Below are 26,049 nucleotides of genomic sequence, written 5' to 3' on the forward strand. Positions count from 1 at the left end.
GTTTAGCCTTGTTTTCCCTCTCACTGATCAGATGTATCGAGTTATTAATTCACTGAATGATGATGACTCACCGTCAGTAATCATCTGTAATCTATTTGCAAATTTGAGATCAGCACAAAGCTTTGCATGAAATAATAGGATTGAGTGAGGATGATGCAACCCACGCCTGTTTTGAAAGGCCCTTCTCCAGAAGTGCCTCTGGACTGAAGAGCAATTATAGATCTGCTGATACTGTTGTTGTGGAGCCTCCACACTGTCAACGCTTCACACCGTGGCCTCCTTTCATCCAGAGTCACCTCCTTGGAAATACGCGTAGTTGAACCTGTAGAATTGATGAATGATGGCACATCAAAGACATTTGTGATTCACATAAAGTTGATGGGATTTTTTTATATATTTTATTTCTCAAGAATCAAAATCATTGATACAAATCCATGTTATAAACAAATGAATATGGTCATGGTTTACATGCAAAATTAAACCATAAAGGAAAGACAAAAGAACAACAGCAACGTCAACAAACAAAAACAGCAACAACAACGAAACAAGAACAGTAGCAACAGTTACAATCATTTACCATTTCAGGGTAAAGGTGTTAACACCAACCTTCACCCTGGCTCAAAATTCCCCATTATTCTGTCCTTTATTTCTGTTAATGTCTTTTTCAAGTGTCCACTGAAATTTCAGGAACATTTTGAGGCATTCTAGATTTAATTGTTGTGTTTTTGTAGCTCGGAAAATAAAAGCTTTTCCCACCATACTAATAATATTATCCAGGTCTTTTCTTTCTGCATCGTCTCTTTTTCCTTCTGCATCGTCTCAGTTTATTCAAAACCCACCTTATCAGGATGTGGGCAAGATTAATGTTGATGGGTACGGCTTTCCACAGAAGAAATCGACTTCCTCAAAACTTTAGGTCCTGCTGAAACTTGTCCAGAATGAAATCCCTGAAAAATCTGCAGTGATAAAGGGAAATAAGCCACCTGGTAAAATGTCACCATGAGTAATATTGGACAAAAACATGCAAATAAGACAGAGTTTGACAAATAGTGAAATTTCCCTTTTATAGAAGGACCAGAGGTTTTGGAGATGTGCTCACGCTGAACCTGTTGGATCACATCCTCTTTTCTAATGTCTAGAGTCTGATTCTTACACTGAGTGTTTTCAATTTCCATCCTCAAGCAGCTTTCTCAATGCCAGTGGTTGACGTCAAACAGAAAAGATAAAGTTCAGGATATTAAAAATCCATGACACGGCCAGAGTCTTTGAACTGTGGAGAGTTGTATGCCTCTTTTTTCCTCGTTGATGCTGATGCTGCATGTTTTTTTTCCGAGGGCCTGTTCTCACAGTCGTCACCACTCAAAAATATGTCCATGTGTAGTTTTGACTGAGTGGAGGCATTTTTTCCCAAACTCTTTGTGTGACTTAACCCCCCCCTCCTCCTCAGAGCCTGAGTCATTGTTCTCCATGTGCTTGTGGACACAGACTGCTGACAGTGATCTGCCTCTGCAAAACAACATATGTGTTGTGTTCTGACAATTAAGACTGCAGTCACATGGTCACGGATCAGATACTCAGATCAGATGTCAAAATCTCTCTGTGTGCTCTGAATGACTGTTTATTTTTTAACCGAACACCAAAACTTAGATCAGGTCACTCGAAGCTGAAATGTGAAAGTAGCACTCGACCTAAGCCGTCCCCCACCCCCCCTCCCTCTCCTTGACTCCTCTAATCCCCTACTCCCCTTCCATATCTCCAGGGACTGAGGATGTCCAAGCGGAGCTTGTTTGTTCGTCTGGTGCCATGCCGCTGCTTGCGGGGTGAGGAGGAGACAGTAACATCGCTGGACTACTCCCACTGCAGCCTGGAGACTGTTCCTAAGGAGATCTTTAGCTTTGAGAAGACCCTGCAGGAACTCTACCTCGATGCCAACCAGATCGAGGAACTGCCTAAAGTAAGGCACACAGTTCTGTACTGTATATGAGGCCACTGAGTATACACTTGATGCATGCCTAACTTGTTTATCCCTTATGAAAAACATCCATTGTTGATGCACAGTCTTTACTTTATTCTCATTATCAAAGAGGGTTTGAGGAATATTTAAACATCTAATAGTAAACTGTTTATTCATGTTCAATTGATTTGGTTTATAAAGTTTCTCTTCTCTGTCTCCACCAGCAACTGTTTAACTGCCAGTTACTACACCGACTGAGCATGCCAGATAATGACCTGACGGTGTTGCCGGCGGCGATTGCAAACCTCATCAATCTCAGGGAGCTTGATGTCAGCAAAAATAGTAAGCAAAACGTGCCTACTCATTTTTTCCCTCACGTCCTCAGGCCGTCTTCAGCCTCTCCGTCCAGTTCCAAGAGCTTTTGAGCGGCAGGTCAAATGAGTCATTTAAAGCTGCTCATCAGATCGCGTTGCTGAGACCTGAAAACTGACGACGGCCTCCGGTGCAGCGACCTGTGAAGTTCAAAAGAGTAACTTAGCCTGGTTGTCCTTGTTCTGCCTTGACTCCCATCAGTCAATGAAAAAAAACACAGAAGAAAAATGCCAGGGAGAGAGTTGCGTAGATGTTTAGATAAGCTTTAAAAGACATTATGTGGTAAAGTGCTACGGCTTGTTTCATACGTCACGAGGCTGCGTAATTCAAAATCTCTGATGTGACGGATAAAAGCTGCAGACAAGCTCAGACCTGCAGCATCGTAGCTGAGGCAACACGGAGCTGCTCCTCACACCAGCTATGAGAATATCATAGAGTATAAAGTGTCTTGTCAGCGGTTTCCTCAAGTGGGAGTTAACAGCATTTGTTGAAAGTGTGACATTTACCTCTTTGATGTCATACGTTCACAGCAGGGGAATACGTTCAAGAGCGCCGTCCTTTTTAATTCTTTTGCCTGTTTGATGAAAACTTTCCACTGTGAGTTCGAAAGTCAGTAGAAAAACAGCTGCAGAGTTGATTTGTGTGAAGCTCTGACACTTTTAATAGCCAGCTGCACACAGACACACAGGATCAATCAGGTGACTGTGCTATTTTTAATTTTTCTCAGTACTTTCAAAACATCCTGTTGCATATTCTTTGCAACAGGTTTCTGCTCCAGACATGTCTGTACTCGGACGTCTGTGCTTCTCAACTGGATGTAAAACACTGCAGGCTGCAGCACAACATGGCTGAGCGCTGTAGAGGAGTACGCCTGCTCAGCAGAGGCTGCAGAAAGGTGAAAAAGGTAATTCTAATATAAATGAGTGAGTGCAGAGACAGCCTAATACTAAACAAATGGTGAATGATGTGGTGGTGTCTTCATGAGCCAGAGCTTTATGCGCCGTGTTGACATTAAAAGCAGCTTATCCTTCTTCACAAAGCACTCTGTGCTAAGTGTTGTGGACACAAAACAAAGTGAGTAGAAATAAACCTTGAGACTCAGTCACATCCTCTTTCTCGCCGTTTGCACACAGTGGACGTTTCATGAGAACACACAGGCGGTCGCTCAGTCTTTTAATTTTTTTTTTTCCTCTTCCTTTGCTTCTCTTTTATGATGTCACCTTGAGCGCTTTCCTCCCGGAGGTTGTTTAGAGAGGGAAGGTGCAGAGCCACTCTTAATGTACCTCAAGCGCACACACACGTCAGGCAGAAAGCCGTCCTGCTTGTCCTCACGACCGGCAGAGTGCTCGCAAACCACCTGTGTTTAACATTCACAAAAGCTTCTCCTGCTAAACACCAGAGGGACGGCCGCGCTCGCATTATCCCTCATCTTTTTGCCTCTGACAGGAGTCATTTGTTTAGTGCCAGCGGTGATAAAACAGTCGAGACACGACACTGCAGATGTTTCATCTGTGTTGTGTAGCCGGGGCTATTTTTAAAACCACTTACTGTAATGTGTGCTGGGTATTTCGCTGCAGGTATCCAGGAGTTCCCAGAAAACATCAAGAACTGCAAAGTCCTAGCTATTGTAGAGGCCAGCGTGAATCCCATATCAAAGTGAGTACAGCACACCCTTGTGTAATGGCTTTTCAAACTACACTTTACTTTAACGCTGCCCATGCATTTTTGAGCTTCAGTGTTTCGGGCCTTGCAGCAGCTTTATCAGGCTTTAATGTGAGTGATGTGATTCCTGTGCGGTTGTGTGTTGTCAGGCTCCCTGAAGGCTTCACCCAGCTCCTGAGTCTGACGCAGCTCTACCTGAACGATGCCTTCCTGGAGTTTCTACCCGCCAGCTTCGGCAGGTCGGTCTGTTCTCCTGTTTGGAACAAGATGAAAATAATGATAATAATAATGAAAGTACAATAAATAATGATGATAAGAATAAAAGCATTTAAAAAAAGGAAGTACAAAGTGTTCACTCAGTCTTCACCATCTGATGTCGAACTGCGCTGTGGAGTGTGTGTGTTTTGTGTGAAACCACATGCAGTGTAGTTCACCGGGTCATGACACCAACTTGTCTCTGAACCTATAATCGAGGACGCAGACATTTTGGTGCTCTGTTGCTATGAAATAATAATAATAATAATGTTCCTAAGGCGTCCATTAAAAATCCTCTGGACTTCCTGCAATGAAAAAAAGGTCAGAGACGCCAAAACGTATCACACACGTGGCGGAGTGACTGGTTTGATAAGGTTACAGCAGCCACACAGATTTCCTCTCTCTCTGTCTCATCTACAGCGCAGTTGGCTGGTGTTGACAAAATATTGATTATGACATAAGACTAGCTTATGTCACCTCCACATTATAGTGATTATGTTGATAATAACCTATTTAGACACAAAGTGAATTCCTATTTGTCAGTATCACTAATATGATGCCTGTACAGTGTATGAAGGCATAGAAATGATGATGTATAAAATGTTATTTATTTCATAACAACAGGCTTAAATGAACAGTCATGTTTGCTGTATTAAATATATAGTGTTTTATCTCTAAAGTTCCCTTTCTTGTAGGGTAAATACAGTGTTTTTTCTTTTTTTATATATATTATATATTTTATTATTAACAAAGTTACAGTGACAAACTGACACAACATAATCAAATCAGGGGACAATTGTCCACAAGGTGGCAAAGTAAAAATAAAATGACAGGACAATAGAAAATGAAGAAAAAATAATAATAACAATGACAGTAATAAATGAATAAATAAATAAATAAATACATTATACAATAATCAAAGATAGTGAGAGAGACATGGGGTAGCATCCATAGTTCATACCAATACAATGCTTTTTCATTGTGGTTTCTATTGTTTGGAGTTTACACAACAGTTGTTGTGACGTCCGATTGCACAGACCATGTGACATGATGAGGTTCCCATGTGGGTGTCAGTACCACAGGCCTGTTTCCTCTCACTAACACTTATCTTCTACTTTCTGTGTGTGCCCACAGCAGAGTGTTTGATTGTTGAGTTAAATGTGCATCACATGATAAACCAGAAAACTACTGAAGAAGAATGGTTATAACTAACTAACTAACTAGGCAGACAAAAATATTTCAGAGCGTAGACGTTGTCATTTAAATACTGCATAAGTACTGTTGCAGTGCTTAATCTTGTTAATTGGCTTTTCTACTCTGTTGCAGATTGACTAAATTACAGATCTTGGAGCTGAGGGAGAACCAGTTAAAGATGTTGCCAAAGTAAGTGTGTGTTTTCCCCTGTGTTCAGAATGAAGGAGTCGTGTCATGTTCGCGTCCTGAAGCCAGTCATGAATTTTTATCCTTCCTTCCTCGCTTCCTTCCTTCCTTCCTTCCTTCCTTCTTTCCTCACCGTCTCCTTCCTCTCACAACCCCAGCAGCGTCTCTGCTGTGTCCTCCATCCTGCCCCCCTCCCACCCTCACTCTTACCTCCGCCCCCTTGATTCACTCCCCACACCTCTAACTGTGGTATTATATTCCACGGTGTTACATAAGAGCCCCTCTACTTGGCTGCTTGCTGTGACAGGTTTTATAATCCTCTTCTGAGACAGCGCTGAGGGTTAGTTCACCATTTGAGAAGGTTAGAGTGCCACTGGGAGTCTGAATGTCCCACCAATGTTTGAGAAAGCTCCAGGTGACTGGTGGGGGGGGGCTGCTTTTTCTCTTTCCGTCGTCACTCATGCTTCACTTGCTGTATCATTCCATTTCATGTCCTTCCCGTTTTCTCAGAGAGAGGGAAAAAAAAACTACGTTTCCCTCTTTGCCTTTTTTGTCCTTCCTGCCTCTGGCTGAGTTTCCTTTTGTTATCTCACTCACTTTTCCTTTTTATTTATTTATTTTTATTCTCTCTCCACTGGCTGAGTGACGGGCCGGCCGGTCGGTGTATAAAGTGCAGTGCAGAGCCGGGGCTCAGAGCGGATCCTCTCTTCTGCATGTGTTTATGTGACAGAGGCCAGACCTGTTAAAGGCTGGAGCCCTGACAAAGAAAAGGACTAATTATCGGGAGCGTTGCCAGAGCAACACACAAGCATTTCACAGATGTAAACAAATGTGTGCGTGCACAAAAGGGGGGCCCAGGAGAAGTCTTTTCACAGCGGCCTCTCCTCTCGTGCGGTGCATAGACACACACACACTAAAGCACATGCAGAAACCAAACGTTCCTCTGTGTTTTAAAGAAGGCTGCTGTGTTCCTCACAACTTGAGGTCAGAAGTCACAGTGTGTTTTGTTTCTTTTTCCACCGATGAACATGTTTTATTCGAGCCAGCAGGGCTCAGTCTTAGAGCCCTCTCGGCTCACGCAGGGGTCTCTGCTGTTCTTGCCAACTTTGAGGTAAGAATGTGACAAAGCTGGCGAACGCTCAAACACACCGACATGACTAATGTTTTCATATCACACGGACAAGAAATAATAATAGAAACGGGGGTTGTATTGTATTTATAATTTACAGCGTATGGCTGAGATTGTTATTTAATGAGGAGCAGTGGTGTTGTTGGGCCCCTGCTCTCTGTTGCTGCGCTGCAAGGAAACACAGTTCATCCTGCAGTGAACGTAACTTCACAGCATCTCTGTTTCATCTCCACTCTTGCACTGGTGCATTGGGGTTTTTTTTTCTGATTCTCTCTTGAGGACAAATTCTCCCCTTATCGTGTCTGAAGCTAATTTGTGTATCACAGTTCCTTATCATGCAGAGTTGTATCATTTAATCATTGGACCCTGACGTATTTTATGAAACGTCTTTCAGTCAAGGACACGGAAGCAGCAGCCAAGTGAACTGCGTATTTCGCTTTAATCCTGCAGATCTTTAACTCTCATTGTTTGAGACTTGTGCGTGTGTTTTGTGATGTCTTAAATTCCCTCAAATGGCAACGGGGAGCGTGATGCTTATTCCCTTTTTCGACTTGAGCCTTTAAGAATCTCTCACCTCCACTTTTCTGTCACTGCCGATGATTTAAATACAATAAACACTTGAATAGTCCTGGTTTTTATCTGCTTGTTTACAGTGTAGCAGAGAATGTGAGACGGTGACCTGAATGCGGAGAGAAAATTCTGGAGCAAGGCTTAGGGGCTAGCATACGTCACATTTTCCATTATTCAAAGCATATTTCTGTCACGCCTGAGCTTTAAATGCTATTTATTCCCTCATAAAATTATTCAGTGTGAGGAACAAAGGCAGAGCATGTATGCTCCCCCAAAAGTATAGCCCAGAAACCGACGGATAATCTGAGAAGAAATCTTTAAAAAAGAAAAAGAAAAACACCTTATGTCCCAGTTGCTTCATCATAGGAGGGTAGTTTATTGTTTTCCATCAGAGTAGTCATATGTTATTATGTAGATATCTGATTTATTTGTTTTGCATCTCACTCCCTGTCTGTCCTTTGTGTCTACAGGAGCATGCATAAACTCACGCAGCTGGAGAGGTTGGACCTGGGGAGTAATGAGTTCACTGAGATGGTGAGTGTCTGTCAGTCGGTCTGTCAGCGCCCAGGGCTCTGCCTCTCTGGTGGTGACCTCACCTTCCTTCCTTCCTTCCTTAATCTGCTCCCTCTCTCTCCTTCATTTTTAGGTGCACAAACAATAAGCGCTCATTTTATTGTCTGCAAGATAACGATGTTATTGCACAATAATTAAAGTGGAATAAAATTAATTGCCGCACGGTTCATTTTTAGCTTGTTTATGAGTTACGGTGTTGTCTCTACCCAGCAGGCGCTTCTGCACACACACACATACACACATACACACACACGTCTTAATCACTTAACCTCCTCTCTTTTTTACATGTGCAGCCTGAGGTGTTGGAGCAGCTGACGGGAATCAAGGAGCTGTGGATGGACGGGAACAGACTGACGTTTTTACCTGGGGTATGATTTACAGTCATGCTCCCTGCTCACATACTTTCAGTGCCTGCTCTCCCCCCTTAAAAAATAATCCGGAGATTATTTCCTGTGATTTTCAAACTAAGTGTCTGCTTAAATCTTCATCAAAACAAACCACAGTCAGTTTCCATCAGACTTTGAGCTCTGTGAAAAAGCAGCGGCGGCGAAGGAGGAGGAGCTGCTGTTTAAAAATGATTCTCTCACTGGATGAGCACAATTAGACATTTTTACAGAAGAAAAAATAATAATGCAGACTTCTGGGTGTGCAGATGTCCCATACTGCCTTGTGAAAAACATCTGCAGCTGTTAAGTTATGACTTTCTTTGAACGTAATTAATTCATAACGACGCTTTGATAGTCTGAATGTGTTACATGAGATTCATTTTTCATCCAAATGACCGGCTTGTTTGTAAGTGGGTCATAATTAAAGCATTAGTTCTGCTGCCAGCCTTTGAATAGCATCAGCTGTAATCACAGTCTGGCCTTTAATAAGTGACGGCGTCTGTGAAACACATCAAGCAAGAACTGAACACAGCCACTGTTTTCATTTTTATATAATCTTCCATTAAAAAATGGAAAAACATAACTTGAGTTGATCATATCTGTGATGATCCTACCTGACTGGAGTTACTTTTACCTCACTAACTTCAACCACTACTACCCTATAATCCTAATTTTAAATGAAGACATCAGTGCTGATTCTGTGTGTGTTTGGTTTTGACCCATGCAGATGCTCGGGATGCTCAAACAGCTGACTTACCTGGACGTGTCCAAGAACAACCTGGAGATGGTGGACGAGCAAATCTGCGGCTGTGAGAGTCTGCAGGACCTGCTGCTCTCCAACAACGCCCTCACACAGCTGCCCGGCTCCATCGGTGAGGACCACAACACACAGACACACACACACACACACATGCATCTTGTATATATATAAAAAATAAATTTATGAAACACCTTAACTTTATTTTAGTGGATGCCAATGCATTTTCATTCCTGGGTTAATTCCTGTGTATTGTAATGATCTCACCCACCCAGATGTTTCTCCTGTGCAGCTAAAATGAAAGAAAAATTCAACCCTAACCTTTTAAGAAATCATGCTGAAAAGAAAAACATCAAGGAAAAAGATGCAATTACCATTTCTCCAATGATAATATAGTGTCGGCAGCAGTGCCAGGAGACTTGGGTTTTAAGTAAAGGATTCTCAGAATTATGCTATAAAACAAATGAGGATGCAGCTGCATCTCATAACTGCTCCTCTCTGATTTTTATTTCTTCCTAACAACCACTGTGGAGTTTGCATTGGTTCATAAACGGAGAGGAAACTATCCCATTTACATATAAACTCTGGACTGGCCAAACAGATAATCTGGATATTTGTAATTTACTTCCTTGGAAAATTGTGACTTTCATGAGTCAAAACCAGACTAATAAAATCAGATGAGCCCAGATGGACAGTGCTGTAGAAGTCAAAGTTGATTACTGTATTGACAATAGCATGAATTAATCCAGTTAACCACTGTAATTGATATTCCTCTTTCTGGTGCAACAGCAAGTGATAATCAATAACTGCCCTGAGCTGCTGCACGCATCTCTCTAATTCTCTCTACTGCTCTCTCTCTCTCTCTCTCTTTAACCCTGTAGGTTCACTGAAGAAACTGACGGCGCTGAAAGTGGATGAGAACCAGCTCATGTACCTGCCAGACTCAGTCGGAGGGTGAGCGTTTCACAGCGTCGCTTTAATATCAGCAGAACAACGACAGAGATCAGTGGATTATTTTCATCTGCTGATCGCATGAAACGTCTGTCAGATGTTTTGCCCCCGTCAACGTAATGTGTTCTGATGCTTTATTTGTTTTGGTTGAGGGCTAATGATATTGAGTTACTAATAACGGTCGTGATTATGAAGTCTGAATGACGACTATATTAAATTGTGGCTCCGGGTCTGGCTTATTGATTCATGGAAACAGTCTGAGGTTTGCTTGACTGAGGAGGAGTCGATGGTAATCGTTGCCCCGGTGACCCTCCGATGCAGCACTGACAGATTAAATCAGCGGCGGCTGTTCTCAGACGGACGCCGCCTGCAGCAGACAGGTAAACCCCACAGTCAACAGATGCTGCGTCTATAGTGGGCGAGGCAGGTCGACATGCTGACCCTCCATCCACTCTGAATTATTGTGGTCCAGCACAAAGATTAGATTCCACTTTAATCCATCTATGTTTTCTTTTGGGTTTTTTTAAAACCTGTCCACTCTCGCAGAAATAAAACACATAAATATGCAGTAACTGCCCACTGTACCATATATTCCTATTACAGCTGTGCAGTTCTGTTTTTCATTCATTGTTTCCAAACACTGTCAATTATCCCTTATGTTAGAATATGTCTCCTTGTGTACTTTGACACAGATTATGTGACAAAGCCTGTGGTTTAGCTTAATCCCATGCAAGGATTTTAGCTTAAGCAAGCTGATTTTTTTTCTTTTTTTTTTCTCATTTATACGCAGCTGATTTTATTCAGTGCACTGTGGGTGCACTTTGTCGTTTGTCCCCGGTCTATATACCCCCTACGGCAGGTAGGGAGTCAGATCCGGTATTTTTTTTTTAGAGTTCGATGGTACTATAACACAATAGCCCTCCCGCAGGTCCGACTCCCTTCGCATTCATGTGAATCCCTGGAGTGCATTTGCATTTTTCATTCAGCAGAAAGCCCCAGCTGCACTGCACTCGACTGTCAACACGGGCTCCGTTTGAAAATGTAACTGTTTTTAAATGACGTCCATGAGGCTTTTAAGGCGCATCCGCTTTGGTGTAAATGTCTCTGAGCGTTTCACTCGTATTGTAAGATGCTGTCACGCTAGCCGGTCTGAACCAAAGTTGGTCTGAGGTCTTGTGAGGGCGAAAACTTCCCAGCTTCTTGTCAAGTGTGTTTGGAGGTTGGTTTATAGTAATGTTGCCTTTGCAGCAAACACATATCAAAGTGTTCTGTGGAGAAATAGGGAAACATTTCACAGTCTCATAATTCTTAGTCATGCCAGCTTGTTTGATGGATGAGTTCTTATTGTACTATGTTCCAGAGCTGCGATATAGTATTTAAAGCAGGGCTAGTTTATTTATTTGGAAAAGCAATCCAACGTCATCTATAAACAAATTCATAGAGGATAATTCCTGGTGAATCTTTCGGGCTCTGTTCTTCTTCTTTCACCTGGATTGAAAGGTGAGGAAGTTGGTGCAGGCCTGTAATCCTCTGGAAGTTTGTTCCAGCTCCGGTGCTGCTTGTTCTTGTTTAGTTTACACTTGTGTGAACAGTTCACAGTGACTGCCTGGTGACCTGAGAAGCCACGAGACTCAGACAGTCAGAGATGAATTCTGCTCCAGAGCCGCTAAAAGATTTATAGACGAGCAGCAGTACTTTAAACTCTGACTCAGAGCTGAGACCTGGCGTGTTCCTCTGAATGAGCTGTTGCTCCGACCATTACAGAGATCTCACCAGGTACAAATGAAAGGTATATAGTAGTTGCACTACGTTGTTAAAATCCCTGTGTCTTCCTCCTCATGTCTCAGCCTGACGTCTCTGGAGGAGCTGGACTGCAGTTTCAATGAGATCGAAGCCTTGCCCTCCTCCGTCGGACAGTGTGTCTGCATCCGCACCTTTGCTGCAGATCACAACTTCCTCACCCAGCTTCCCCATGAGGTGAGTGTGCACACTAAAGTATTTATGTGTGTGTGTGTGCAGCGGTGCAGCCTGTTTCCTCTGCAACAGCTGTAAGAGTGTGACTCTTGTGAATCCTCTGCTCCCCTCACAGATGGGCAACTGGAAGAATGCGACCGTGCTGTTTCTACATTCCAACAAGCTGGAGTCTTTGCCCGAGGAGATGGGCGACATGCAGAGGCTCAAGGTCATCAATCTTAGCAACAACAAGTGAGTCTGGACTGGCAGAGTGCATGAATAATGAGGGTCACGTGCAAGGACAAAATGCAATTTTTTTCCCCCCCTCCATTTGTTTTGGATTATTTTTGCTATTCTTAAAGGTATAGTTCAACATTTTTGCCATAATCCCTACAGTCATAGCAGTAGGTTCGTTACCTTTAATTGTCGGTGCAAGCTATTTTTAGAACGGCAGAGCAGAGCCGTGAGCTGCTCATAGCTACGCTACGGAGGCTAATGGGATTTCTTGGTTTCCCTCATCAAACTCATCAAATACACAATCCAACAACTCTCTCGTGGACAAGTTGTGACCTGCACATTCACCACGTTATGAGATAAAAACGGAACATTATGAGACAGAGTTGTTTTAGAGGCAAATGCAGAGACTGCGTGCTGAAAAACTGCCCCCGACAGGAACGTGCATCAGCTGTTTTGCTTGAATTTACCTCTAAAACAACTCTGTCTGGTAACGTTCTGTTATTATCTCATAGCGTGGTGAATGTGCAGGTCACAACTTGTCCACCAGAGCGTTTTGGTGTTGTTTGATTGTGTATTTGATGAGTTTGATGAGGAAAACCAAGAAATCCCATTAGCCTCTGTAGCGTAGCTCTAAGCAGCTCGCGGCTCTGCTCCGCCGTTCTAAAAATAGCTTGCACCAACAATTAAAGGTAACGAACCTACTCCTAAAACTATAGGCATTATGGCAATGGGCCAATTTGCCAAAATGTTTAAGATTTTGGAGGAAAAAAGATAAATTCATTATCCAGCTCGACTTTTCTCAGATGTGTGGAATCACTGCTTTTCTGTGTTTCATGTGCTTATAAGACGTTTTCCACTGATCTCTAACATTTTTAGCTAATGATTCATTAATCAATTGAGAAAATGATCAGCATATTAATTATAAAATAAAATAAAATGTTGCCTTCTTGCAGCCCCTCACAGCATTCCTGAGGCTTCATTAAGAGCTATGTCAATTTTGTGATTTACACATTGGTTGTCATGGTGACATTCTTACAAATACGCACACACACACATTTTGAAATATAACCTACTAATTACAACATCATGCTTGAATAATCTTAATTCTGGTCAGAATGAATATGGGTTTGGAAGCCGAGGCCTGATTGAGGTTTTAATCAGGGGGTTTCCATTCCTCCTGTCTGCTCCGAGCCAAGTAAACTCAATAAGTTAAGCCAACTCCTCCTCGCTGCACTTTTTTAAAAGTAAAGATGAAATATTACTGCTGACTAACTTTATAGTGGGCCCTCGTAGATAAAATTTTGCTCACACAAGGAATTTGATGCAGAATAAAATAAAATCCACAACTCAGGGATGATGTAGAGGTGCGTTAAGGGTCTGTGAGTCTTTTCAGTTTCTGGTGTGAGTGTGTGTCTTTTTTGTTGCACTGCAGGTTGAAGAATCTTCCTTACAGCTTCACTAAGCTGAACCAGATGACTGCAATGTGGCTGTCTGAAAACCAGGTAAGAACACATGTATTATGTATAAAAACACAAAAGGTGCTGCTGAGTTCAGAGCTGTGAGACAACAGTCTGCGCTATAGAGACTGTAATGTTAGCGGTTTACGTGACTGGGCCGCTGCATTAAGCTATAAATTAATCTCCCCTCAAGTAGCTCACAGGAAAACACATTAAAAATGCAGCAAAAAACACTTCCAGGACATTTGATCTAAATGTGCTAAATGGCATCACCGGTCATGACGGTGAAACCCTAAACTCCTCTTCTTTAAAGTGTGGGAGGATCCTAATGAATGTCGGGACCATAGCAAATGTTTAAGGGGCCACAGTATGGATATGGTGATCCAGACGAGCCTGTCGAACCTGTCAAAGAGGGTCCGCACAAACCTGAGTGACAGAAAAGCAAAGCAGCGTTTTGAGATAAGGCAGCTGCAGGTAGTCGGAAGCAAAGCAAAGCGGACGTAGAGAGATCAGGGCACTTGAAATTTGGACTTCTGCCTCGGTCCATGTGGCCCTCGACCAGACACAAGATAAGACTAATAGAGGTGGAAATGTCTGAGTCTGGTTGGAGCTTGTCTGAGTGGAAGTGGGTTGGAGTCCTACTTTGTTCTAACAGCGTAGCTTTGCATGGGAAAGGAGTGTGTGGATTGGAACTACTTATAACAAGCTTAGCAAAGTGAGGCTGGAGAAGAGAGAACTGCATTGCTGCTGCAGTGTGTTTGTGTTTCCCAGCTTATAAATATTTCTAAATTACAGTCTGTTGATTCTTGCTGCATTATACAAATCAATTATTCATGCCTTTTTTCTCATCCTGGCTGGACTATTGTAGGTCTGTGTTTGAATGTTTATTGTCACAGAATAACTGCAGCTCTATTATCAGAGTGCTGCAGAAAAAACAGAGAGAGAGGGAGAGAGAGAGAGAGACCACCTCTCCTCTGTCCTGGTCTCAGGTCAGCTGTCTCTTGAATATGGAATCAAATTGAAGGATTTTCTTATCACTTAGAGGACTCTCCACAGTCAGTCGCCTGCTTATATTTCTGAATTCTTAACAGGATGTAGCACAGACGGGGCTGGAGGGTCATATAACCAGGGCTTTATGGCTTTGCTTTTGTCTCCAGGGTCTTTAATCAGCTTTTATATAAACATGAAGCCTATCGATGTGGCTGTTTTTAATCATGCCATGTCATGAATTCCTATTTGTACAAACAGTTCTTTCACTGAGGCTTTTGGATCCATTGTAAAAAGTAAAGCGAAGATTGTGTGAAGATGGTAGTTTCCGTCACATTTACAGTCTTGTTAAAAGATTAGTGACACTGTAAAGGTGCTATATAATTTCACTGCACTTAGTCAGTGTCAGGAGTGCAGCACCTGCCGTGTCAGCAGGGCAGAAATGAAACCCAAGAGAGGTAACAGGCACTGAGACACCAGGATACTGTTGTGCAGGTGCCACGACGCCAGTGACGGGGGCCTAGGGGACCCTGATGGAGCTTAACGCAGCTTCATTAAGAAATGGATGATGGGAAGAGACACCGCAATGCTCTTAAATAACATCCCAGTCCAAGCAGATTAGACAGAAAGAACCTCGGCTAGTCTGAATATCTGCACAGAGATGGAGGGAAACATTAAATTCATGTTGTGATGTGTTTTCCCTTCCATTGTCGTTGCGTGCTGTTCCCCAGGTCAGCCAGGCACAGAGAGAGCACCGAGTGTCACTCAAACCTACTTTTTTTTTTTGTTCTTGTCTCCCACAGTCCAAGCCGCTGATCCCCCTCCAGAAAGAGGAGGATCCAGAGACGCACAAAACGGTGCTGACGAACTACATGTTCCCCCAACAGACCAGGACCGAGGACTGTGAGTACTGTGCACTCAACAAGACTCAATTTCTCTTTTGTATTCCCTCGAGATTCATGTGACAGACGCTCAGGCTGCCTCTGACCTGTTTTCATTAATCAGTTCTTAGCAGTGGAGATGGGCATTAAAGGTTGTGGCTCGTTAATGAATCAGCGCTGCCAGGCAGTTATTGAACTCATTCAACTTTACTTTGTGTGACTCACGAGCGCAGTTTATAAAGATAAAAAGCAAAGGTCAGGGAAGTTGAGGGTACGTAAGCTTAAAGGTGAATAAAATAAGTCACCAAGATCAAATCGCCATGACTACACCTACCATCCATAGCATAGAAATCCTAGAGGTGACCTGCAGGGATCCCTGAATGAATATTTCATGAGGGTCCTCGTTACCTGAGACCGAAGCTGCAGAAGAAATACTAGTCTCCTTCTCTTGTCAAGCAGCTGTTAGTTTGGTTTGGTTTCCTGTTGCAGCAGACAGCGTGCGCTGACCCTGATGCAGCTCAGCTTTACAGTAATTAGTGGTTCAAGATCTGCATGCTTGAACTGCCAAGATGGTTGGTTGATAGTCAGCTGCTTGATTTTGAAAACAATGTCAGCAGTGAGTTGCACCATCAGAAACGTAACTGTACTTGTGACCTCTGCTCGCTCTCTGCCGCTCTTCCGCCTTTATACCATTTTTCCAGGGTTGGTGGGTAATTTTTCCGTACAAGCTTTTTATCAGTTTCCTTGTTCCTTTTTCCTGAGAAGCTGGAATAAGTCATGACCTGACTGCAGTAACAATGTTTTACTACTTGTTGATACGGCGAGTACACACACACACCAGGTGACTCATACCATCCATTGCACATTCACAGTCTGCTGTGGCGTGTTAAAGCTGCAAGACGACCCCATCTTGATATATTCTAATTTCATTTTATCATCGGCTCAGAATAAATCAGATAGTTGATGATCAATATCAGAATATATCTGCATGGTAACCACAAGCCACTGCATTAAAGGAAGGTGTGTAGGACTGAGTGGTATCTAGGAATGAGATTGCAGAACTTAGCCAACTGAATACCCCTCCCCTCCCTCTGCCCTTTCTCTAAGCTTATAGAATAAAACCTACAGGGCCTCAGATAACTTAACTTAAAAATGTGAGAGCTGCTCCCCAGAGCCGCTGGTTGGTCCAAATTGAGCTACTGCAGAAACATAGCGTTGCAACACAGTGGTTTCTTTGAAAGAGGACCTGCTGCCTACGTAGATATGAAGGTTTCAGTCTAAAAAAAAAAGGTCATAAATATGATCCATAAATATGACTTAATTACCAGTAACCCCCTCTTTGTCTTTGTCTACCTTTAAGTATCTGCATGCAGAAGTAAAGAGCATCTTTTTCACACAGGAAACCACACAGACAGATTTACCCTCTGAAGCTTGAAATGCAGCTTTAAAACGACAGGCGACAAACATGTTTGTGTGCAAACTCATGAGAATGACATCAAATTCTGAAAAAAACAAAACAGGATGGGATGTTTGTGTAATGCTACTTGGTCAAGTTTCAAATATGTTGCACCAGTTGGTGTCAGATGGGACAGACACACACACAGAGAGCAGATGAGCACAGAGACAGAGAGAGATGATGTTGCAGAGTCTCAGGGAAGCTGCAATATTACAACCACAAGCAGCGTGACGTCATCTTCGCAGTAATTGTTGCCCTGCTTCTTCCTTATGTCGGAGTCACGCAGGAGTGACATCAAAGGCGTGGGACCGAGTTGAGCGATGACTTTTTTTCACAAGTGTTTGTTTAGTTTGCGTCCTATGAGAATATGAACTGAATCGGTTCATTTGAATCCAGTTTATCAGAGCAGCACTTCCAAGAATTCAAAGGGGTTAAACTTCTGAATTTCAAGTTCCTCCACAGCTCCCCTCACTTTATTGGCAGGCTGTCATGTTGTGTTGTGTTTGTGCCACCTTGTGGTCAAAGTCAGATTTGCATGAACCGAACTTAGGGATGATTAACAAAGCCTCTGTTAAATCCTAACGGATCGTTTTTCCTTCTTTGTGTCATTTTGATTTGTTTTTTATCTCACAGACATCCCCAACTCTGACTCGGAGAGCTTCAATCCGGCTCTCTGGGAGGAACAACGCAAGCACAGAGCTCAGGTGGCCTTTGAGTGTGACGAGGACAAGGATGAGAGAGAAACCCCCCCAAGGGTTAGTGTCCCACATTTGTCACTGTGCACATAATTGGGAAAGGAAAATAACTGCGCTGACATGATTTACCACAGCTGCAAGAGCCATTGTAGCAGAATCAAGTCAACAACCCTCACTTTGTTGTAGCTGTTTTCACATTAAAGGTCCCATGCCCCATTTTCTTTTGATGTCAAATATTGTCTGGGGTCATAGGGGATCATTACTCACCTAGTTTGACAGCTGGCTCTCTGCATTAAGTTGTGAAAAACATTCATCCTCTGTCCCTGTTTATCTCACATAAATGTGTCTGGACCTCATGTGCATCGTTCTCCATGTAGCATCTCATTGAAAACTAACAATAATAATGATAAATCTTCACAGTAATACATTAGTGTATATTCATTTGAAGCCTGCTTGTGTTTGTTCAGGAGGGAAACCTGAAGCGCTACCCCACACCGTACCCAGACGAGCTGAAGAACATGGTGAAGACGGCCCAGTCCGTGGCTCACAGACTGAAGGAGGATGAGTCGAGCGACGAGTCGGGGAAAGATCCCAAACCGATCGAGAGGAACCACATCGGCGTGCAGGATGTGGGTGTGAAGGTAATTTTCATTTGGAAAGCAACATCACTTTCATTTCCCGTCTGTTTCACCTCACTTTACTTCCTCTTTAATAAACAATGCTTTCTCCATCCAAGTGGAGGGATATTTTTAACACAAAACCACCCCCTGGACTGTGTTTGTGCAGGTGATAGAGGCCCCTTGCCCCAACGGCATGCTGGCTGACAGAGAGCCCCAAGTATCCGCCAACACGTTTGCCCAAAATCCTGCTCCACTGGAATCGAAAGAGCCTTCAGACACGTCCATCAGCTCCCAAAAAGTCCCACTCAGATCCTCCGAGGGCTCGATGATGAACCACGAGGACACACTGGAGGTAGAGAACATTTATTTAAAGCACCACAAGTACATAATGAGGCTTTATTTGAAAAAATGCAGCTTTAAGCAAGTGGTTTGTGTTTTTCTTCTTCAGGACTCTGAGGAGCTGTCGGATGAAGAGGAGGAGATGAAAATTGCAGAGATGAGACCGCCTCTTATTGAGATCTCCATCAACCAGCCCAAAGTCGTGACTTTAAGTAAGGACAAAAAAGGTAAAGGTTTCGTTTGAGTCACTGAAATGTGGTGTTGTGACGCTGTCAGGTGTTAGGGCTGTAGTGTTGTTGTGTGTGTGTGTGTGTGTGTGTGTGTGTGTGTGGTACCGCCCCCCTCAGGTACCGCCCCCTCCTGCACCTGCTTCCAATCACTCATTAAGCCTCACATTAAAGTTAGAGGCCGAGGTGCAGCGCTGCCAGCAGACTGTGTGTGTGTGTGTGTGTTGCCGCAGTTGCGTACAGGACACTAACTGATATTTCTGATCCAACAGACGACGGGAAAGACGCCGACTCTCTGCTGGACGACACGGTGGCCAACAGCAACCAGAACAACAGTAACTGCTCATCGCCGTCGCGCATGTCCGACTCTGTGTCCCTGACCACGGACAGCAGCCAGGACAACTCACTGTGCACCCCCGAGAGAGAGGCGAAGATGCCCTTCCTCCCTAAAAGCCGGTTGGTATCACTCCTCAACATGTTCACACACACAGAGTATAAAGAAGACTCGTCCTCATGTTGTATGACATTCGTATGATTTCCTGTGTTTTAGGCACGAAGATGAGAACATGAACCAGCCTAAAGACACCACCCCTCTGCTCCACAACGGTAACGGTTCTGAAACGTCCCTTCAAGCGCTCCTGAAAACCCAGCAGAGCCCGCCGGAGAAAGTGGGCGACTACGACCTGTCCATGGAGGCGCGGCTGGCCTTCATCGAAAAGGGGATCAACAACGGCATGGAGAACAGCTACACCAAGTGGGACCAGATCAACATGAACGTGTCCAAGCCGCCCACCGACAACATGGTGCAGCTGGACGGCTCGGTGGCCCGGGACGACCTGGACGGCAGGCAGGGCTTCAACAACGACAACCTGGAGCGTCTGCACAACGGAAACCAGCAGGTCGGCGACTGCATCAACAGCCAGGCCATGAGGATGGAGACGTCTGGCGTGCATGTGGCCTCGACAGGCGTGACAGCCAGCAGTGACATGTCTCTGTCCCGCAGCACAGAGGAGCTGTCTCCGGATAAAAGGCCCCATCCCCCACAGGTAGGGATGTCATGATTACTTGTTTTCACAATTAACCGTGGTATTAAACACCACAATTAATTAATTGTAAAGATTCGTAATTACACCGTCACTTTACAAAAAATTATGTTGGAACCGTATCGGCAGATGTATGCAAGAATAAAGGTAAATGCTCAGATACGTAACATTGAATTGGTAGGAATTTATAAAACAAAAAACGATTAAAATAAATGTAAACATTTGGTATAGATGACAATTTATGACCTGAATATCTCAAACACTTCCCCTGGGGTTAATAATTGGTCATATATTAATAGATACTCGAAATATTTTGTGTAAACAATGAGTAATGTGATTATATTTTGACTATATTTAATTTTACACATTCATAGTGTTGTGAAATTAATTAATGCATAATAATCATGATAATCGTAACACTGTGATTATTTCTCTGACAATAATTGTACCAAGAAAATGTATAATTGTGACATCACTACCCGCAGGTGATGAAGTCTCACAGCGTCAGCAACATAGAAGCCGGCGGCATGAGGCTGTACGCCTTCGAAGGAGGCGACGACGACGACGACGACTCGTACGAAGCGGCGGTGATGACCAGGATGGCGGGGGCCGGGCCGGGCCCCGGGGCCCAGGGCCAGAGCATCGTCCGGAGCAAGTCGGCCAGCCAGCTGCTGAGCGAGCAGGCGCTGCAGATCTACCCCAGCTCCTCGGCCTCCTCCTCAGACCTGCTCTGCTCCTCCAAGACCCCGGCCAGCACCAGCAGATACCCGGCCTCCTCCAGCATGGCCATGGGCCTGCCCCCCCCTCAGTACAACATCCAGTACACAAGCAGTGCCATGACGAAAGACGCTCTCTGGGCCCAGAGGACGCCCATGCCTCCAGAGCACCAAGGCTACCTCCCTCCTCCGCCACACTCTCTAGCCAACACCAACTACTCCAACCGGAACCAGGCGCCTCCGTACCCTCTGCCGCCGCCGCAGCAGCAGCAGCAGCAGCAACGCGGGCCCCCCATGGCCGGGGACATGTGGGCCAAGGAGAGACTCCACTCCACCAGCAGCCAGCCGCCACGGAGCAGCACTCTGCAGCGGCAGAGCAGCAGCGCCTCCACCGTCTCCATGGGCGACCCGCGGCGCATGCAGCTGCCGGAGGGGGAGTACATGACCTACAGGGACATTCACACCCTGGCCCGGGGCCCGCTGGCCATGAGCCAGGCCATGCAGAGGCCCCTGTCGGCCCGCACCTACAGCATCGACGTCCCCGGAGCTTCCAGGCCTCACAGCGCTCGGCCGCAGCCCCATGAGCTTCCGGAGAGGACCATGTCCGTCTGCGACTTCAACTACCAGCACGGCAGCCCCAGCAAAAGACCCAACACCCGCGTCAAGTCGGAGCACTCGCTGCTGGACGGCCCCGGACCGGTGTCAGGAGGAGGAGGGAGGGTGCCGGCCGACTGGAGGGACCAGGTGATGCGGCACATCGAGGCCAAGAAGATGGAAAAGGTAAAAAAAAACTAAAAGTACTGATGTATAACCAGCAGTTTCCAGAGTGGAATTTGTGTCTAACCAGTGTTTTCTGGTGGTTAACCCACGACCAAACAGAATCACAAACAACATGTGTCGCTAGAGCCAAAAACCATCACGACATAGTGTCAATAACACACACACAGTACATAAAACCTTTCTTTAGTCCTTTTATAGGGTTGTTTCGCCCACACAAGTCACAGAAATACACTCTCAGGTCCACTTGCAGATAAGTTTGGTTTTATTGGTCCTGGTTTAAAGAAATGTTCCTCTGGGGTTTTTCCTCCCAGACAGAAACGGTGGCGCTCAGAGCAGTGAACAGTTTAACGTCAAGATCCAGCAGCAGGAACAGTGTTTTGTTAAAATGTGAATAATCTGGAAACCAAATGTCAACATTTTTCACTGGAACTACTTCCTACTGGAAACACAGTTCACTTCTTAAATGTCACAACTCAGTGTTGCAGTCACTGTTAATGACATGTCCTTCACTAGGGCTGCAACAATTAATCGATTAATCGCACAATAACCAATTATTAAATTAATCTATAACTATTTTGATAATCGAATCATCAGTTTGGGTAGTTTTTTTAAGAAAAAATAAGTCAAAATTCTCTGATTTCAGCTTCTTAAATGTGAATATTTCTGCTTGCTTTGTTCCTTTATGGCAGTAAACGAGTCTCTCTTTGGTTTGTGGACAAAATAAGACATTTAAGGACGTCATCTTGTGGTATTAGAAACACTGATTGACATTTTTCTACATTTTATTGACCAAACAACATTAATCGTTTGAATAATCGTTAGTTGCAGCCCTATCCTTCACCTTTTGTCTCAAAGACCTGGACAAATGACTACCTGTACTGACGAGGCATCATATCGATATTTGAGTGAACTGACCCTTGTATGTGACGCTGCTGCTTACTAACCCAACTGTGTTGTAAAATGCCTCTGATTGTCTTGCATGTGTGTTTTTTGTGTTGTTTTTTTTCCTGTATACGCTGTGTAAACCTCTCTGTTGTGTCTCTGTCTCGTCTGGTGGATTGCATGGCCACCGCTGCCTTGTCGTTGGTTGGTTGGTTGGTTGGTTGGTTGGTGCTGGTTTGCTCCCCCTCCTGTTCAGAACGCACTCTCTCGCTCCTATAATTCCAATACGGCTCCGCTGAGCTGGTCTCACTACGGCAGCTGTAGGGATATGCATGCCAGCCGAGGCTCTCTGCTCTTTAATGCCAGAGAGGGACAGCCCTACGGAGCCCTGGGCTTCAGCGTGAGTACCGTCATCAACGTGGTGGTAGTTTAGTTTCTCCCGCAGCTCGTACTAAAAGCCCTAAGACGCCCTAAAGAACCTCCAGATCATACTAGTTTCACATCCTTAACAATAAGGGGAATGTCTGTTGATGCTGGGAAGTGATCACTGACCCCCACAGGCCACCTTTCACTTGTCCTTTTATAGACAAATGAAAGTACACGTTTGGAGAAAACATCTGATTTGTCACCAAACTGTCTTCCTACACAGAGAATAGATTTCTATTGTGTCTGTGTAGCTCCAGTCACATAGACTTGTTTAAAAGGGGTGTGCTTGTTCTTGTTGTACCATCATCCAGGCTTCACTGCAGAATCAGATCTACAGCCAATTGAAACTACAGTACTTTCTCACCAAACTTACAAGCAGTGTGTTGTTGTATATATTTAATTTAGTCTACATCTCTGTTGTGCAGATAGAAGCTCATATTTCTAGTGACACATTCACAGCATGTCTGTGTTTCCTGTGAATCCCCGCTGACAACAAGAAGTGTCACCCTAAGCTGTGATGTGACAGGCCTGTCTGCATAAATTAAGCTTTTTAAAAAAAAATCTTTTTAGCACAGCTTTTTTTTGGTTGTTCTTCAGCAGATATGTGATATGAGTATTATACATGGTACAATAAGCGCCTCCCCTTTTAAACCTCCCTGCTTCCTTAACATCCCAGTCATTATCCGTTGTGCGTTCTCTCCCTCCTCTCTGCCACTCTCCAATCATCCTGTGATTGTAATGAATCTCAACAACCATGACTTTCTTTCTTCTCCTTTTTTTTTTTAACTGTGCTTTCAATCCTCATTCTGCTCCTTCATCATCTTCACTCCACCTTTCAATCGCCTCAGAATCACCTCTCACTTTGTGTGTGTGGGGATGAAAGCTTGTGTTTGTGAGAGGTAAGTGGTAGAAATGTGCATCAAAGTGGTTATTAGAACCAGTAGAGGAGGGGTTAAATAAAGAGATGTCTCCGAGCGCTGTAACCTCTCCCCTACTCGACTTTTATGATTCACTTTATCTCCAGCAGGCTAATACTCAGAATTACATGCTGCTTAGTGTCTGAATGGAAGCTAAGCACAGTTTAATCTCAGCTTTTCATCATTTTAATCAGATTCCTCTCTTCTAAATCTACACCTCGCTGCCTAATGTCATTAGCCAACATGAAAAATGTTAATGTCACTATCTAATTGCGCTCTGTGTCTGTTATCCTTTTGTTGTGAATAGGTTTTAGTGGAGCGCGCCTTTTGGGTTTGGGCAGGTTGTTTTTCAGCTGTATTAATCATCGCTTTCCTCTATTTCAGGATGATGTGTACGGTCCCCAAGGGCAGCAGAGCTACACCCTGGACCCCCACAGAAAAGTAGGTCTCCTGCATGCAGCGGCAGATGTTTGGCTGCAGAGCAAAATAAACAGAAAGTGGTTGTGAAATGTAAAAACATCGCAGATTGTGAAATGACTCAGATCTGCAGAGGTGGCCAGAAAAATCCTGCAGCAACACGTCGCATCATCGCTGCATGTTTTGATTGTTTTTCTTTCTTTTTACCTCAGGTGCCTTTGATGAACGGTCAGATGGGACCTGCTGGTCGTCCTCAGATGAGCCAGGCGCCCATGGCCCGCCACCCCTCCAGAGAGCAGCTCATCGACTACCTGATGCTCAAAGTCTCCCAGCCGCCCCAAGCACCCCCACGCATCCCGCACGACACGATGCAGCTGCAGGAGGTGAAAGACGCCGAAAAGTCAAAATAGAAATAGAAGGAAAAACGAGGCCATTAGAATCAGAGTCTTCCTCTGAGTCTTTCAGTTTCATATGTGCTTCAGCTAGAAAAAAAAGAAAGAAACTTCCTGCTGTGGTTTTTCACACATAATACAGGAGAAACGTTTAATTAACAATGAACAACCGTGAGTAAATAGCTAATGAAAGTGTGTGTGTGGGTGTGTTTCAGATCCGTGTGAAAGTGGAGAAGAATCCAGAGCTGGGTTTCAGTATATCAGGAGGAGTGGGAGGTCGAGGAAACCCGTTTCGTCCAGACGACAATGTAAATAGCTGTCATTATTTCAATATCTTTGATTTTTTTTTTAATTCAGTTACTACACCTTTAAAGCTTGTGTGAGATTTTAATATTCTCCATTATTTCAGGGTATATTTGTGACAAGGGTCCAGGCTGATGGACCGGCGGCCAAGATTCTTCAGCCTGGAGATAAGATCATCCAGGTATTCAACACCACCACTAAACACCTCTAGACAAGGTTCAAAAAGCCTGTGCCCAATTTTTTTTCAACAAACCTCATGTATGTTTCTTCTCTCTTTTCTCTTTTCACAGGCGAACGGATACAACTTTGTGAATATCGATCATGGGAATGCAGTGTCCCTCCTCAAGACGTTTCCAAACACTGTGGATTTGATTATCATAAGAGAAATGCAAGCATAGACTCAACTGAAAACTGACCTCCAAAGAGGAGGGGAGGGGAGGGGTGGGGCGGGTGTTGCTATGAGAGGACAGAAGAAGACGAAGAAGAGGAGGAGGAAGAAGACGCAGAGGAATAAAAAGAGAGACATTTATGTTGACTCTCATATTTTTATACACAGAAGAGGCTGATCTGTCGATAGCTGTCGGGACTATTTATACTAGAGATGTCTGGAGCCTTGATTTAAACGGGGAAAACCACTGAATGTAGTGGATCAAAGTGGAGACAGCAGCGAACATCTGCAAGTACGAGTCCTCAAAAGGCCGTCACTGTGGTATATACAGTATATTTTTATACAAAAGAAGCTGAAGATATGACCTGCTCTGATGCAAATAATTACTGTGGTCTCTGTACAGATCATCTTTTATGTTTCTCTTTGTTTGTTTTTTAGTCCTAAACTCATAAATCCTTTGTCATAAATTGGGTTTTTATTTCTGCGGATGGATATGAACATGAATTGACCACTAGGGGGCAGGGCTCCCTCTCTCCTCGTCATCCACTCTGCCTTTCTTCTGCTTTTTGTTTTGTTTTTTTTAATTGAAGATGTTGAAACGAGCGATCTGATGTGGAGGACAGTGTTATGTGCTTTTCATGTGGAGACGAATGTAGATCAAGGTGGTTTTTTTGATTTTTGTTTAGTTTTTTGGGAGGGAGGAAGAGAGATTTTTTTCTCTCTTTCTCTTTCTTTCTCTCTCTTCTTGCACGATCAAAGAGGTTGAGAAGAGGACATCATCCACCCTCTGCTTCCATAAACCTGTGAAGACCCTCCAGCGTACAGACACCTGTCCTCAGTCCATCCCAGATAACCTCACAGCAACTCGCCTGCTCTGCATATCACCTGACCTGACCACTACCTGTGCTGTGTGCGTGTGTGCGTTTGTGTGTGTGTGTTGGGGG

General features: G+C 44.1%; 1 protein-coding gene across 2 annotated transcripts in view; it reads left to right on the forward strand.

Annotated features, from left to right (window-relative positions):
• erbin (erbb2 interacting protein) overlaps window positions 1-26,049 on the forward strand; it is a 52,705-nt gene that overhangs the window by 24,309 nt on the left and 2,347 nt on the right. The window contains exons 3-28 of one of the 2 annotated variants that reach the window (XM_085792886.1): window positions 1,760-1,954; window positions 2,179-2,296; window positions 3,904-3,982; window positions 4,138-4,227; window positions 5,570-5,626; window positions 7,793-7,856; window positions 8,189-8,263; window positions 9,009-9,153; window positions 9,920-9,992; window positions 11,837-11,966; window positions 12,079-12,194; window positions 13,612-13,681; window positions 15,427-15,526; window positions 17,594-17,715; window positions 18,123-18,296; window positions 18,442-18,627; window positions 18,724-18,841; window positions 19,114-19,297; window positions 19,392-19,887; window positions 20,370-21,380; window positions 22,519-22,662; window positions 23,990-24,046; window positions 24,235-24,405; window positions 24,630-24,722; window positions 24,824-24,898; window positions 25,008-26,021. In XM_085792886.1, coding sequence (XP_085649012.1) covers window positions 1,769-1,954; window positions 2,179-2,296; window positions 3,904-3,982; window positions 4,138-4,227; window positions 5,570-5,626; window positions 7,793-7,856; window positions 8,189-8,263; window positions 9,009-9,153; window positions 9,920-9,992; window positions 11,837-11,966; window positions 12,079-12,194; window positions 13,612-13,681; window positions 15,427-15,526; window positions 17,594-17,715; window positions 18,123-18,296; window positions 18,442-18,627; window positions 18,724-18,841; window positions 19,114-19,297; window positions 19,392-19,887; window positions 20,370-21,380; window positions 22,519-22,662; window positions 23,990-24,046; window positions 24,235-24,405; window positions 24,630-24,722; window positions 24,824-24,898; window positions 25,008-25,115 — 4,242 coding nt within the window. In that variant the 5' untranslated portion in view covers window positions 1,760-1,768 and the 3' untranslated portion in view covers window positions 25,116-26,021. The remainder of the gene's footprint in view (window positions 1-1,759; window positions 1,955-2,178; window positions 2,297-3,903; window positions 3,983-4,137; window positions 4,228-5,569; window positions 5,627-7,792; window positions 7,857-8,188; window positions 8,264-9,008; window positions 9,154-9,919; window positions 9,993-11,836; window positions 11,967-12,078; window positions 12,195-13,611; window positions 13,682-15,426; window positions 15,527-17,593; window positions 17,716-18,122; window positions 18,297-18,441; window positions 18,628-18,723; window positions 18,842-19,113; window positions 19,298-19,391; window positions 19,888-20,369; window positions 21,381-22,518; window positions 22,663-23,989; window positions 24,047-24,234; window positions 24,406-24,629; window positions 24,723-24,823; window positions 24,899-25,007; window positions 26,022-26,049) is intronic. The other variant, XM_085792885.1, reaches the window with a different exon arrangement.

Source organism: Trachurus japonicus, chromosome 12 (genome assembly GCF_045865225.1).
Source record: "Trachurus japonicus isolate A0001 chromosome 12, Traja_1.0".
Lineage (NCBI taxonomy): Eukaryota > Metazoa > Chordata > Actinopteri > Carangiformes > Carangidae > Trachurus > Trachurus japonicus.